General features: G+C 38.0%; 1 protein-coding gene across 2 annotated transcripts in view; it reads right to left on the reverse strand.

The window, feature by feature from the left end:
- HSPBAP1 (HSPB1 associated protein 1) overlaps positions 1–13,892 on the reverse strand; it is a 40,012-nt gene that overhangs the window by 24,974 nt on the left and 1,146 nt on the right. For both annotated transcript variants that reach the window (XM_076342969.1, XM_076342968.1), the window contains exon 2: positions 1,948–2,133. In XM_076342969.1, the coding sequence (XP_076199084.1) occupies positions 1,948–2,133 (186 nt within the window). The remainder of the gene's footprint in view (positions 1–1,947; positions 2,134–13,892) is intronic.

Here is a 13,892-nt window from a genome sequence, read left to right on the forward strand (position 1 = left end):
GTTCCTGGAGACAAACCGATTGCTGCCTAGGGATTGATGCCTTTATGAAAAAGCAAAATACAGATAGATGCAACTTCAAGATACAAATTCCAATTTAAATCTGCCCTACAGCCCTAGCGACTACAAGTTATTGCTAAGTGATGACTCTTATCTACTTAGTTGGTAGCATCAATCCATCACTTAGCTACATAACACTTCATCAATCCCGTCAGAAGCTTTCCCAGCTGGAATACCCATTTGGCTCTCAAAAGGTGCCTACCAATTAATGGAGACTAGGACCACAACTATCCTTTTACCTGGTAAGCCTTGCATATTACAACTGAGATATATTAACAAGGCATCAAGGAAAATGTTATATATATGTAACTTCTTCCCTAATGGCAATGGGATGCCTTTCACAAGTAGTGCAAGAACTGGCTGATACCTCATCGAACTACAGAGATGTTGCTGTGAAGATGTGTACCAATGTATTAATTCTACACCTCAGTTATCCCATCTGTAGAAAGTGAATAAATAGCATCTGTTTTCCCAGGAATGGCATAGGAATCATTAATCAATGCTGGTAAAATGCTTTGAAATCCTGAAATGCCAAGCATTTTCCCTCTAACACTTCCTTCTGTTTCATCACTTCTCTTGCAAAAACCGAACATGAAATAATATGGTCAGTAACACAGTGTTGTTAAGTAAGATAACGGTGTGATGTAATCCTACCACTTCCATAGGAACTGGCAGACCATCATCTGGAGTCTTTGTGCAGACCCTGTATTCCAAGAAAGAGGTGGTCCAACTGAAGAAGGTTAGAAAAGTACAGAAAGAATAGGTAGGTGGGGTCTAAAAAACCGTGACTTATACTGAACATTTTTTAAGAACTGGGTTTGTCTGGCCTAGGGAGAAAAAAAGATTGAAGGGAGACAAGATGCTTTAGGCAAAAGGGAGAAAGTGCATGGCAAAATGTATTTTGCTATATGGTTGGGAGGGCAAAGGATGTACAGGGCATGAATAACGAATTGAATTTGTAGGAACTGAAATCATCATTAAAAGCAATTTACTTTTTTTTCAAAGATTTTTGTCCATCTAAATTAGCTACTAAGGAAGTTCTTGCTGTCCAAGATGTTGAAGTTTTTAGTCTCAGTTTTGGTTAACTCCTAGAAAATAACAGTTAATATTAAAAGGAAATTAAACCAGAAGAAGTAGTCATCATTATTCCTGAAGTGTATGTGATGGTCTATACGTGGCTAGCGGATTGCCACCTTGGAGCACGTTTCCTGTATCTTCCCTCCCTGGTATGAAACTCTGTCCATGGATAGACTATGACTAGTATTGTGTGGCTACAGACCAAAATGGAGTTGTAGTTCTTAAAATCAAATGCAAAAATTGTCTTTCTCACATGGCGTGTTCCTAGATGTCAGAGTGAATCTGGAGGGTTAGAGGTGAGATTATTGTACTGGTGTCAAGTAATTTTCTTAATGCTTTATACTTCTATAGCATCTTTCATCACAGGACTTTTAAAGGATTGAAAACAACCATGGTCTTATAAAACCTCTGAGAGGAAGGTGAAAATTATTACCATTATCCAGATTAAAAAAAACAAGATAGACCAGTTAATTGGCTAATTTTTTAACGCACTCAGGTTTGTTGGATACGGAAGCTCAGCTCACATGAACATCTGAATCATGTAAAAGACCAGGACCAACCACACATACAAAGCAAGGAAAGAAAACGGAGATCCTTGATTCTCATGTTAGTGTTACTCACCAGACTTCCTACTAAGAATAAACACACAAGAAAGAGAGAGTTCCACTGTTGGCCAAACCCAATGCCCTAAAAGCAAAGCCTGTGGTGAAAAGTAATACATTAGAGAGTGAACAGTGATAATGGAGAGGCAGAGGACTGCAGAACCTAAAAACGAGAGTTGTGACATGTAACACCAGTCCACCTCAGTCTCACCTAAATCCACCGTCTTCAGACCTAGCCTAAACTGGATCGTCTTCCCATCCAACACCGCAGAAAGGTATTTCGCATTCCAGTGCAGGGCTGGCCAGTCGCCAACCATGTTACAGAAGACTGCAGGTCGCTGTAGAGACATCACAATTTCCTTGGCTTTCCCAGGAGTAAATGGTTTGACATCTTCACCTATGTAAACAAAAAAAACAGCTGTAGAGAGATGATTTGTGATACATGAAGTATTACCTATCATCTCTCACAGCACAAGAAACACTAAGAACTAACACCTCCTTTGTTTATGGTTGATTTTCTTATTGTATTTGTAGATTTTTTTAAAGTCAAATTTCTACTGCGAACACTGAAAGAACATTCCTACACTAAATTAAAGTTTAAAGCAGTGTATTACCACACAAAATGTAAAAAAAAAAAAAAAAAGGCATGTGCTTAGAATTTTCACTTGTAGCTTAGGCAATAAAGCACTGTAGCCAAACTGTTTAGAATTAGGCTAACAATAAAAAAAAATTATGAATAATGTCCAGAGTTTAGAGAACATAAATTTTATGAGTAATAGTCTTTCTGCATGGGATTCTTTCAAGAAGCATAGAGCATTGTCACAGATGGCAAACCGGGTTCCTACGCATTTGATTTAAACTGAGAAACTGCCATGTAACCAAAACAGCAGGTATTTTTAAAGCGTTTTAAAATTCCTTTTCACCTACAAAATTTTAGAAAAAGGGAATTGTACCAATCCAAGAACTAAACTAACCCGAGATTTCCACTTACTCCTTTGCTGTTTAGAGATTTATATGCCCCACTGAAACTGTCAAGCTGAAATGCTGGCAGCCTTGAATAAACTCAGCGCTTTCAGAACAACTTTTCTTTAGGGACATATTGAGAAAGAAAACCTGATTTTTTTAAAAAAAATAACGTAACAGCTCCATAGAGCTGAAGCAGTGGACTACAACTCCAAATCATAAAAAAATCCATTCATTATTTTAACCTCCGTTGAAGTTAACTCATCCAGAATTTGTATCCGTATAATGGCTAAGATTTAACATACTGAATCAATATGTATGGTTCCCCATGACTCCTAGCAGCTCATTTAAAACAAACAAACCAATTCAATCACTCTATTTAGGGGTCAAATTATGGTCTGGCATGCACGACAGGTTAAATAAATACAGGACAAGAAAATTCCCTTTACTGCTGGGTGCTAATTTTGCCTCTTGCTCCTCCCTGTGTGTGGGTGGTGGGACAGGTAGGGGAGAACCAGCCAGTCCCGCACGGGGCAGCCCAGCAGTACCAGCTGGGGGAAACGCAGAACACGACCCACCAGGAACAAGGTCACGAAGGAAGGTTCTTCAGGATTGTTTCAAACATAACAGTTTAAAATAAATATATGAATGCTGAAGTGCGAATGGCAGGAATAAGAGGAGCCCCGTGCGTGCTGTATGCCAAATCTCTTTGGAAACTTGTGAGTCCCCCTTCTTTCGGCAGGGTTTATACTCCAGCATAGCTGTACTTTTTAATTTTCTAAATTAAACTGCTGTCTTCACACAGATTCGGTGGAAGGTATCAGGGCTGGGGTCTCCTACAGTCAAGGGGTCCCTTCTCCCACAGACTTCCAGGGAAACTGAATCGCTCTTTCCTTCCACTCTTCCTGAAAACTCCAGCTTGAAGCTTTAAAACTAAAGACTTCCAATATTTTATCTTCATGGAACGTAAAATTTTTAAATGGCTTCCCTTTCTTAAGGCAGATGACAGGAGGGAATTTGGGTTTTGGTTTGCTTTCCACATTTCCTCTCATACGCAGAGCAACACTTGACAGGATGGTGTTGCTGTGACACAGAGATGTCTACGACACTTGGCCTTCAGTCTCGCGCTCCAGCAACTTGCACAACCAGGACATAAGGAGGCCTCATGGGGACCGTATGTCTTGCCATATGGTCTTCACTACCCCCGGAAGGAGGCTCTGGGGGTTTCCGAGCAATAGGTTAGTATACCTAGAGAGAGCAAGTCCAGAGAAGGCAGAAAGACCATCTGCAGACACAACGGCACGTGCTGGTGCAGCTACCAGGAGCTGGCTGCGAGGCATGGCAAGAGACTAAAGCTCAGCATGTTTTTTTGCAGTGACACCGTTCAACAACTAAAGGCAAGACTCAGTCCAAATCTGAACACTCCCAGAGGGATTTATAAAACTTTTTCCATCTCTAACAGGTGCAATTATAATGTCATACAGAAGTGGCTTTCACGATGCGGGAGCTGGCTGGCCTTACATACCTTTCAGATTTTCCAACTCATGAAAATGAAATTATTCCTGCTTAGGCTAAGTTTATCACCACACGCCTGTCTCTTTCGCTACTCAATTATTTTTAAGGGCATTTAATAATAAATAATAATAATAAATATAATATAATAAATAATATAAATATAAATATAATATAAATAAAATAAAATAAATATAAATATAAACAAATAAATAATATAATAAATAATATAAATAAATATAATAATATAAATAATAATAATAAATTTAATAATTTACTTATTCTAGAGGATATAAATCCAAAGAAACGCAAGAAATTGGTGACACTTTTTTGGAGGATTTTGTAAAGCTGAGTTTTATTGCAAAAGCTTCAGGTTTATTCTGAAACTTCAGTCAACAGTTGTGATGTGCTACAAAAGCAGAAGTTTTACTAGGAGAGACAGGAAGGCTCATCGAAGCCAACTGTTGATTCTGTGTGGCTTTCTAATGTGATTTCCACATGCATATTGTCCTTTTGAAAGGTGTGGTTTTAACCACAGTGAATATACAGTGGGAAGTGCAGAGCTCAAGCTACTGGGAGAGTTTGTATCAATGCCAAACAAAAAAACCCAATTAGACTAAATAGCCTCTCTACTGAACGTCAGCTGGAGGTTTTTTTCATGTCACCACCCTTTTTTCAGTTGTAAACCTATTTCCCTATAAAATTTAGAAACAATGAAAGAGGATAGTCTGTCTTAGTAAGATGATAATATTTCCTATCTTCAGTCTTAAAATCATTGTTAAATGAGTATATATCTTTTCCTGATATAGATAATCACTTACAATCGTATGATATAATCAGCAATGAAGTTTGAAATGTTTTAGAAAATTTAAGTCATTAAATAAATGAACATTGGGGTTTTTTGCAAAGACAAATGAGGATTCTTGCCGATTTTGTGCAAAGAATCTTTAAGTGTCTTGATTCAGTTTTATGTATTCCTTGGTGAGAACAGCAGTCAGCTAAACATAATTCTTTCCCCGTAATATTTGTCATGCATATCTAAATGCCTGTTAGAGAGAAGGCACGCGATAAAAGGTAAATATCATCTACTACATCAAATAGATATTATGATTATTTGGAGAACTCTGCTCATGACCAACAGAGATTTCTGATAGAACTGTATGCTGTAGGAGTGGTAAAAAGTAATTAAAAGAGATATGTGAAGATATCTCTTGGAAGAGAGATTAGCAGAAAAATTTGTAATTTAAAATAACTTTTTCCTTACTTATTGTTATCATAGCTTCACAAAGACCTTATAAGCTGGGCTCTTGCTTCTCAGTATTTCCTAACCTGAAATTGATGGCAATTGATTCCTAGGCAAACCCTGAGGTTGTATAGCATATATAAGGGCATACAGTTTGGACACGGCTGTGTATACGTACAAGGTGTATAAATAAAATGTGTTGCAAAGAAACAAAATGTCCACGGCACATCTCGGGCATTAGATATCAAATTCCTAGCGGAGATCAGGTATCAGGAGAGAAAACAAATGCATATTCCCTTGGAAAAGAAAAGCTCTGTTGGAGTCTTCATTTTCTCAGTTGTACTCTGATCCAAAAGAGAAAAGGAATACTGTTAAATTAGTTCTTTCTATCAGGCTCAACAAATGATGTGGCTTCACAGTACAAAAGGAAGCAGGAATAATTTGTCTCATGTTTTGACTTTACACAAGGCATGTATAGCATCCAACCAGGAATGGAAAAAACGAACAAAGTTTTAGCTCAAGTTTTGTAACTGTGACAGCTTATATAATTGGAGAAAAATATAGGTGTTCTTTAGAAAGGTAACACATTGCAAAATAGAGGTCTTCCAATTAAAAAAACAAAGCTCTACAGTCATCTTTACATGAAGTGTTGTCAAATATGAAGACTTATCCAGACTTCAGCACTGAGGACAGGTAAAAGAAAAGCGATGAATTGGCTAAGTACTTTCCAGTAGACTTTGTGCTTCTAAAAGAGAAAATAATTTAATGTTTCTGATTAACAGTTTTTCTGAATAACTGAGTGGGGTTTGGGAATAAAGAGTTTAGCACATCAGGCAGTCTGATGAAAAGAGACTTGATCAAAGTTGTTCAGAAGTTAAATGTACTGTCATTAAAAAGCTAAATGTACTGTCATTCATTTAAAATAATTTAGCAAATTAGAAGAGTTCATTAATGGGATGGTAGTTGGCTTCTGCCAAAACACCCTGCTGCTTAAATATGAGATTTAATTGAGAGGTATTAAAATTATTTTCTAAAAGAGGAAGTGCAAGGAAATCCTGGTAACATTTGGTATAAGCATTGTCAAATTGTTTTTCTCGCAAATCTGTAATGCTTCATTATCCTTATTTCTTTTTTAAAAAAATATAAAAAGTTAAAAGAAAAATTTGGCATTTTGAATACACTCAAAAAATCAACTAACCTCCAAAATCTTAACTATCCAACAACCAGGAGTGGGAAAAGAGAAGGTATGGGGGAGGATGGGGAAAATTCCCAAACCAAAGAGAAGTGACTTGGTTTGGAGGTCAGACTTAATGATTTCACAGTACACTAACTCTGGAAATTAAAAAACAACTTTAAGTAATCTGCATGTGATTACAACATTATGCACTATAATCCGCCTACTCTGGGCAAACAGAACGCATCTAAATATACATGAGTAGTTTTCAGGTTATACCGCATAAACATCTGGGTATTACTTCCTGACCAGTTATTGCTGTTACTATTATTTTTTACTCCGGGAATGTCAATACTGCAGATGCAGCATAGCCAGGGGGCATCTAACCTAGATTTGCATAGATTTTTTGGCTACTGAAGGATAGCTAGCAGTTGCATGGAGCCTCTCAGGATAGACCAGTCAAACGCATCTCTGCACTGGTAAAACTGGCACCTGAAGCTTACTCTGGTAGCCTGAAGTCAACGCACCCTTCCTTCCCCTCCGTGTCTGCTACCGCAGAAGGACGGCATCAAAAGAAGAGAAAGAGGCCAAAAGAGGAGTTTGTATTTGCATTCACTTTCCAGTCCTGCTGCAGCAAGGCTGAGCATCTTACAGTTTTTCTTACAGTAAGTCTGAGTGACTCAAGACATGAAGTAAGATAAGAGCATAGGCTATGCCCTCAAACCTCGAACTGTCCTTCCAATAAAGAAAAGGAAATAGCTGCCAGACTTCTTAGAGGTGGAGTAAGAGGTTGAGCCCAGAACACAGCACTAGGAGGGACTTCCCACCCCTACTCTAAATGACAGCATATCATCACAAGCATACATTTATGAAATTCCTTCCTAAATCCCCTAGGGCTCTTCCTAGAAAGCTCCTTCTGAACCCCTGGCCAGCTCCTGCCTGTTGTCTCCTCTCCTCCCATCCTGTAGTGCACTTTTAGAAAGCAGTCGTGTTGGTTTTCAGCTAACTGAATGTCCAATGACCTCAGCTCCTCTGGTCTCCTCTAGTAGAAGCAATGCTTTCCTTTCCCTCCTTGTCCTTACAGCTCCTGCCCGCATCTTCTGCCATTTGAAATACCCCTTTCCCCTCCCACCCCCCCCAAACCGAGGAAAATTAGGATATGTACAACTGACAGAAGTCATACTAAAAGTATTTCCAATGAACTTTGTATACTTCTTATTGGCAAAATTGCTGAAAGCAAAGTGAAACAATGAAACTGCAGCACTTGTCAGATAAATGGCATTTCATTTTCCTTTGAAGGAAAAGACTATGGTCTTTGACCAACACCTTCCATCAGGATATAAAAGAGTTTCTCTGAAGGAGAGACTGTTCTTCCTTAAGCTAGGCTGCTGCAATTCCACCTTTCTGTCTGTTTGGGGTGTAAATTACACCCACCTGCTGCTGAGGAAATTTAGTAGCAAAGCCATTTCTTCCCAATAGCCCACCGGCACTGATACACATCTCTCACAACATTTCCTAATAGATGGGAAATTTAATACAAAACTTAATACTAATATAACATTATGGTTGAAAGTAAGGGAACTGGCACACCCGGGAACTAACATCTACATTTCTAAGAAAAAAAGAATTTGTTCATGTTGTAAGTAAAGTTTATTTCTGTTTCTTTTTCTGTTCCTTGTTAGTAGTAAATATGAATGCACTACTCTTAAATTGATGAGTGCACTGTATAAAATTCACTGCCAGAAACTGTAACCATTTATGACCTTATTGTTGTCCTAGCCTGCAAACTTGACTGACAAGAACTTCAAAATGACAGCAGCAAAACAATCTACATCTTCTAAAATACACCGTTTTGCCATAACCTATTGTAGTAAATAGTCAATAGTATTCTAAAAATATGTTTTTTCCCATAAGCCATTGTAACAAATAGTCAGTAATACAACTGAGCCTTTTGAATTTGATTCACAAAGGGGTTATGATGGAAGTATACAAGACTTTGTTCATTATTATAATACACAGGATACAAATTACGATTAATGACCGAGTCAATTAGAAGTATAATTGTCAGAATGAAATTATACTTTAAAAGACTAAAATAAGTATTTTTGAATTACATAAATTATTGAACTGAAAGAAACCAGAGAGACCCACCATGTGAACCTCAAGAACAGTTTCGGAATATTTTGCACAATAACCCAACATGCATAATCAGGGTATTAGATTTAGGGATTGCCATTTTTATAGGAATACTAAACAAAAAGCATGGCTACTATTCCATCTGTTTACATCATTCCATTTCTCTCAGCAGGGTAAAACAAGCAGAAGTGAGCTTAACCTTTGTTTCAAGTTGCTATTTCTCTATTTTATAAAGGTTCTCATGCAGCAACATGGAATTTGTTTGTGAAAAACTGTTAACAGTGTATGTTTTGAATCTTGGGGTTCATATAAAGAATGTAAAATCTTGCTTTGACATAATGTACAGCTAAGGATACATTCGACCTAATACAGCTCACCAAAATGTGAACTACCAAGCTCTTCTAATTTAATTTTCAACCTTAAAATTTCAGTAATGTTAGTTCCATTTTTAATATAAATATTAAACATAAAAGAAACTCTGTTTTTACTGAAAAAGCACAGCCTTGTTACATAGAAGCTTATGTTTCACAACTTTATAATACAACAAGCTGCAGCTAGTGGTGTCAACATATTTTTATCATCTTCCCTCCAGAGATTTTCTTTCTCTTTTCTTTTTCAAATAACAACTGCCTGCAAAGTTTCTTTATCTGTAAACACCAAGAGCTAAATATCAGAAAAGATCAAGGACTCTGTAGGCCCAAATCTCCACTCAGATGTGCATGAACTCTTGTTCTAATCAGCTGCACCTGCTTTTCTGGAGACTGAAGGTGACCTTTAATTTTAGAAGAAACCATGACAGTGGTGCTGCTTTGAATTGTGGAAGCTTCTTGCGATATGCAAAATTTATTAAAACTCAGTGTCTGTCAACCTATTAGTATACCTGGAAAAGTCCTTTCAGTAGAGGAGTTTCAATATTTTCAGATTCCTTTTAAACATTAATGTCACTATGTCAACCATTGACTAATTTAATATTAGTATTAGAAGCAATAATGTCTTCTATATCCAGTCTTCAAAAGCATATGGTACTTAGAAATTTAAGATAAATCCCTGAACATTAGGAAAACAATAAAATTGCAAAAGGTTAAAGTTGCACTTTTATACCAAGACATCCAAACTGCCTTACCATCGCTCTTGTTGAAATACTCTAATAGAAATCAAAATCTCGTGCTAATGTATTTACTCCCAAGAATCTCAGTGTGATCACAAAGCATAGAAAAATTTAATCTTAAATCATATATGCCCCTGTTTAGAAAAGCACAGAAATAATCAATTTAGCCTCCTTCTATGCAGAATTACATGATAAAGAGTCACATTTCCAAACAGACAAACAACATTTTGTGAGCATTATGTCTTCAGTATGGATCTGATCCCAAACACCTACCCAGACAATCAGGTCTTCAGAAGACTCATTTGGAGAGTGCACAGCATACCTATTGTATGACAGCCAAGTGTGACTAGGCAGACTAATAGAAACAAACTCCCTAATGCCTACATCATTAATTATATCAGAGCAATAATTAAGTTACTCCTTGCTGCTTCGATGTAAGACAATAGAAGAGCAATGACAAAGTCTGATAAGAAATGAGAAACACATTCACCAGAGACACAATGAACAGACGAGTACTAGAGCAGTATGATTAGCTCTTCTTGCTGGCATCAGAGACAATGAGATCTACACTGAGGCAGTCCTAGCCCAAGGAGACAGGTGGACATTTTCACCCTGTACTCCCAACTCAAGCTTAACATCCTCGTGTGACTCAGTTCATTTCCATCATGCTCAGGTTTTCAGGAAGACAGAAAACCATCAGTCTTTGAAACTGGATTTCCCTAGCATAACTTTGGGATGCAAAATACTCTGTTGATGTTGTTTGCACTTACTTGCACATGGTGGCCCTGAATAAAATGAAAGAACATAGGGACCATGGTCTGCTGGGGTTGGAGCTCCAACGTAACATCCCTAAAATACCTAAGACACTGAGCCTGAAGGCTGTCCAAGTGAGGTAGGGAAGTAGCCATCAAAATGAGCTTGGATGAAAGACATCATGCAGCTTCCACCTCCCCCTCAAAGAAGATACAATCATCATCTACATGTTCAATGTTAAGCAGGTAATGAATGGCAGAACAAGCAGAAATGGAATACAAAATGCTTTAAATGTACTCAAAGCCCAAGTCAGGTGTGACTTTTGCATATTCCTTTTGAGAGTTACAGTAAAGAACCTACAGTGTGGTCTACAGGGAATCTGGTGAGATGTCCTTCATTGGCCAACCACAAAGGTAAACTCTGCAAGAGAAAGGAGCTACCCCACATCTCCCTAAAGGACCTTGCAGTGGGCTCTGGCTCACCACAAACCTAGAACCATCTCCACTACAATGGTCGCTTTGCAATGTGGATATACACAGCCTGCAGTCAAAAGGTATAAATGAATGCCCACTGGATAGCATTGATATTTGAATTTAAGAACAAAACTGTTCAGCTTTCGTAAGCTGAAGATGTATCTGTATTTTCATTTCTTGTTGATACTAGAAGAAAGAAAAAGGAAGCACTGTAAAACCTTTCTCCTCCTGAAGTACAAGGAAATCATTGTATGATGTTAGAACTGGAAGTCTAGCTACATCTCAATAAAAAAGAAAGGCGAGAAAAGATGCTGAAAGGTACAGAATACACAGATTGGAAGGTGCCCAAACCAAGCCCAAAACAGAGCAGATCCCGAACAACCTGTCCCTAAGTAACTAAAAGGAAAGGGATGTCAAAACTTGATGAGGGAAGAACGGGATTTGCTCACACCTCACAGGCTCACTTTCAAAGCTGTTGTTCAAGACAGGGGTTGTAAAGAAGAGGACCGTTACAGCTCCCTCCTACACTAGTGCTGTTTATGGCAGCTCTGAAACTACATTGTCACAACTCCAGCTGAAGTCTAGAAGTTGAGGGAAATCCCTGGAAAACAGGCCTCTTTTTGGATGCTGGAAGGAATATTCAGAATTGGCTAAATGCCATTTTTGAATCTTTGAATGAATTTTGGGTCCTGCCTATTTTGTGCCAAAATGCTTCTAGCCTTCACAGGGTATGCAATCAATTGCTACTTGTCAGATTGCAAGATATGAGTTGACACAAGAAAGTACAAGATTCTACACATGACATTAGGAGTTGTGGGGAGAGAGGCATAAAGAAACAAGGGGATGCTGAAGTTCATTGAATCTCTCTGAAGAAAGTCACGTGGAGAGCAAATCTGTCAAAAACCTGATGACAGGAGAGAGCAAATGGCACTTCCTAATGCACTAGGAACTGGGGGTTGCACCATGGCGGGGATACTTTCCTGGACTGCTCAGCTCAACCATTACATGATAGGTGCGTTTAAGCTGAATTACACTCTCCAGATGCCTCAAGGTTATAACAAACCTGTCAAAGTCTTCAGTTTATCTTAATAAGCCAGGCTTAAATCAGCACAGTCTAGGTGCCAACTCATAAGCGGATCAGCCAGGCCTGCCTCAGGGATGGGATGAGCATTTGGCAGCAGTAACAGCTTCAGCCATATAATTTTTATCTGTCACCACTAGTCTATCAGAGCTCCAGGCCACCAACTCTTCCCAAGATGAATTCCAGAAGGTTTTAGGCCGGACACAGGCAGATAGGCATGAATACGGAGACGCAACCACCTCGAGAGCTTTTAGGTTTGAAATGGAGGCACCTATCAATGGATATGCTATCGTGGTTGGGCAGTTCATAACGAGATGGGCTTCTGTATCACAGTTTAGGATCTAGGTGCCGTTTCTGCCTATGCAAGTCCTGCTATAGGCATGCAAGTTCTGGGCCAGGAGACAAAATAACCTTTCCACTTGCCTGAATATATGTGCACTTCATCTGATAATATTCAAATCTCTTTAGCTACATTATAATGAGGTTAAAGCAAGAAAAGATTTCCCCACCCCAAATATTACAAATGTCAGTAATGAGAACAGTAAAAATGTCACCACACGGAGAAAAGAGTGAAATTAGCATATTTAGAGAAGTATTATACCCATGAGTGAAATAATGCAATCAGCTAGCTGCAAGATAAAGCTAATTTGGTTTCCAACAGTTTATCAACAATGCACTGCTCCTTTACATTAACAAATTTAAATGGTACCATATCCTGCAAACAAGAATAATTCACACAGAATATTACACTGTGTTAATTAAATAGCTGGAATAGAAAAGGTCAGGCCATGACTGAAAGATGCACATATGGGTTGTGAAGCTATGAAAAGATGGAGCGATTTCAAATCAAGCAATTAAAATAAATTATTTAAGTCATGATTAAGTCAATAGTAAATAACCCTAGATTTTCTGAGCCTATTTTGACAGCTCCTTTCTTTTGTTGCTGTTTCTCAGAAATTTCTCTTTCTTGCTGACCCACGCAAAAGTCAAAGTATCTTTAAACCCATCATAAGATGAGGTGGCTGGGATAAGTTATCAAAGAGTTATCCTGCTTACATTCAATTTTTCATTTTACTATGCAGGTAGTAAGAGGCAAGTTTTACAGTTAAAGGACACTGCAAAGCCCCACTCGCTTTATTTCTGGATGGGTTTCCTGCCACTAGAACAACCAAGAAACCCCCACAATTACTACAGTTAATTGAAAAATGTTCAAAGAGAGAAATATTTTTTCACTTTGTTTACTTCTGCAAATGACAGCACTTTGTCTTTGGCACAACGCCACCAAATCAATTATATTATAGTAGTAACACAGCCATTGTAAATTGAAAGAACATTTTGGCATGGGTTAAACTATGCTGAGATGGTAATGTATGAAAAAGACCTAGTAAAACAGGGAATTAATCTTACTTGGAGCCCCAAAGCACTACTGGAATATGCATCAGTCATGATCAAATCTGAATCTCATCCAATATTTTACTATATTTTAGCCACTACAGTTGTACACGGCAAGCTCAAATTTTAGTTTGTTACTATCCGTGTTTGTTACTATCCGTATGTCCCCCCGTTATTTAATTGTGCATGAATTTTATTTTTTCCTGGGGAATTTCCTGAACTTTTCTAGACAAAATCTCATTTCCTTTTTGATCATACCTCTGCTGATTTCAGTTGGTACAAACTTCCTTTTTGCAGCTTCAGTGCAGGTTCTAATTTGAA

This window comes from Aptenodytes patagonicus, chromosome 6 (genome assembly GCF_965638725.1).
Source record: "Aptenodytes patagonicus chromosome 6, bAptPat1.pri.cur, whole genome shotgun sequence".
Taxonomy (NCBI): Eukaryota; Metazoa; Chordata; class Aves; order Sphenisciformes; family Spheniscidae; genus Aptenodytes; species Aptenodytes patagonicus.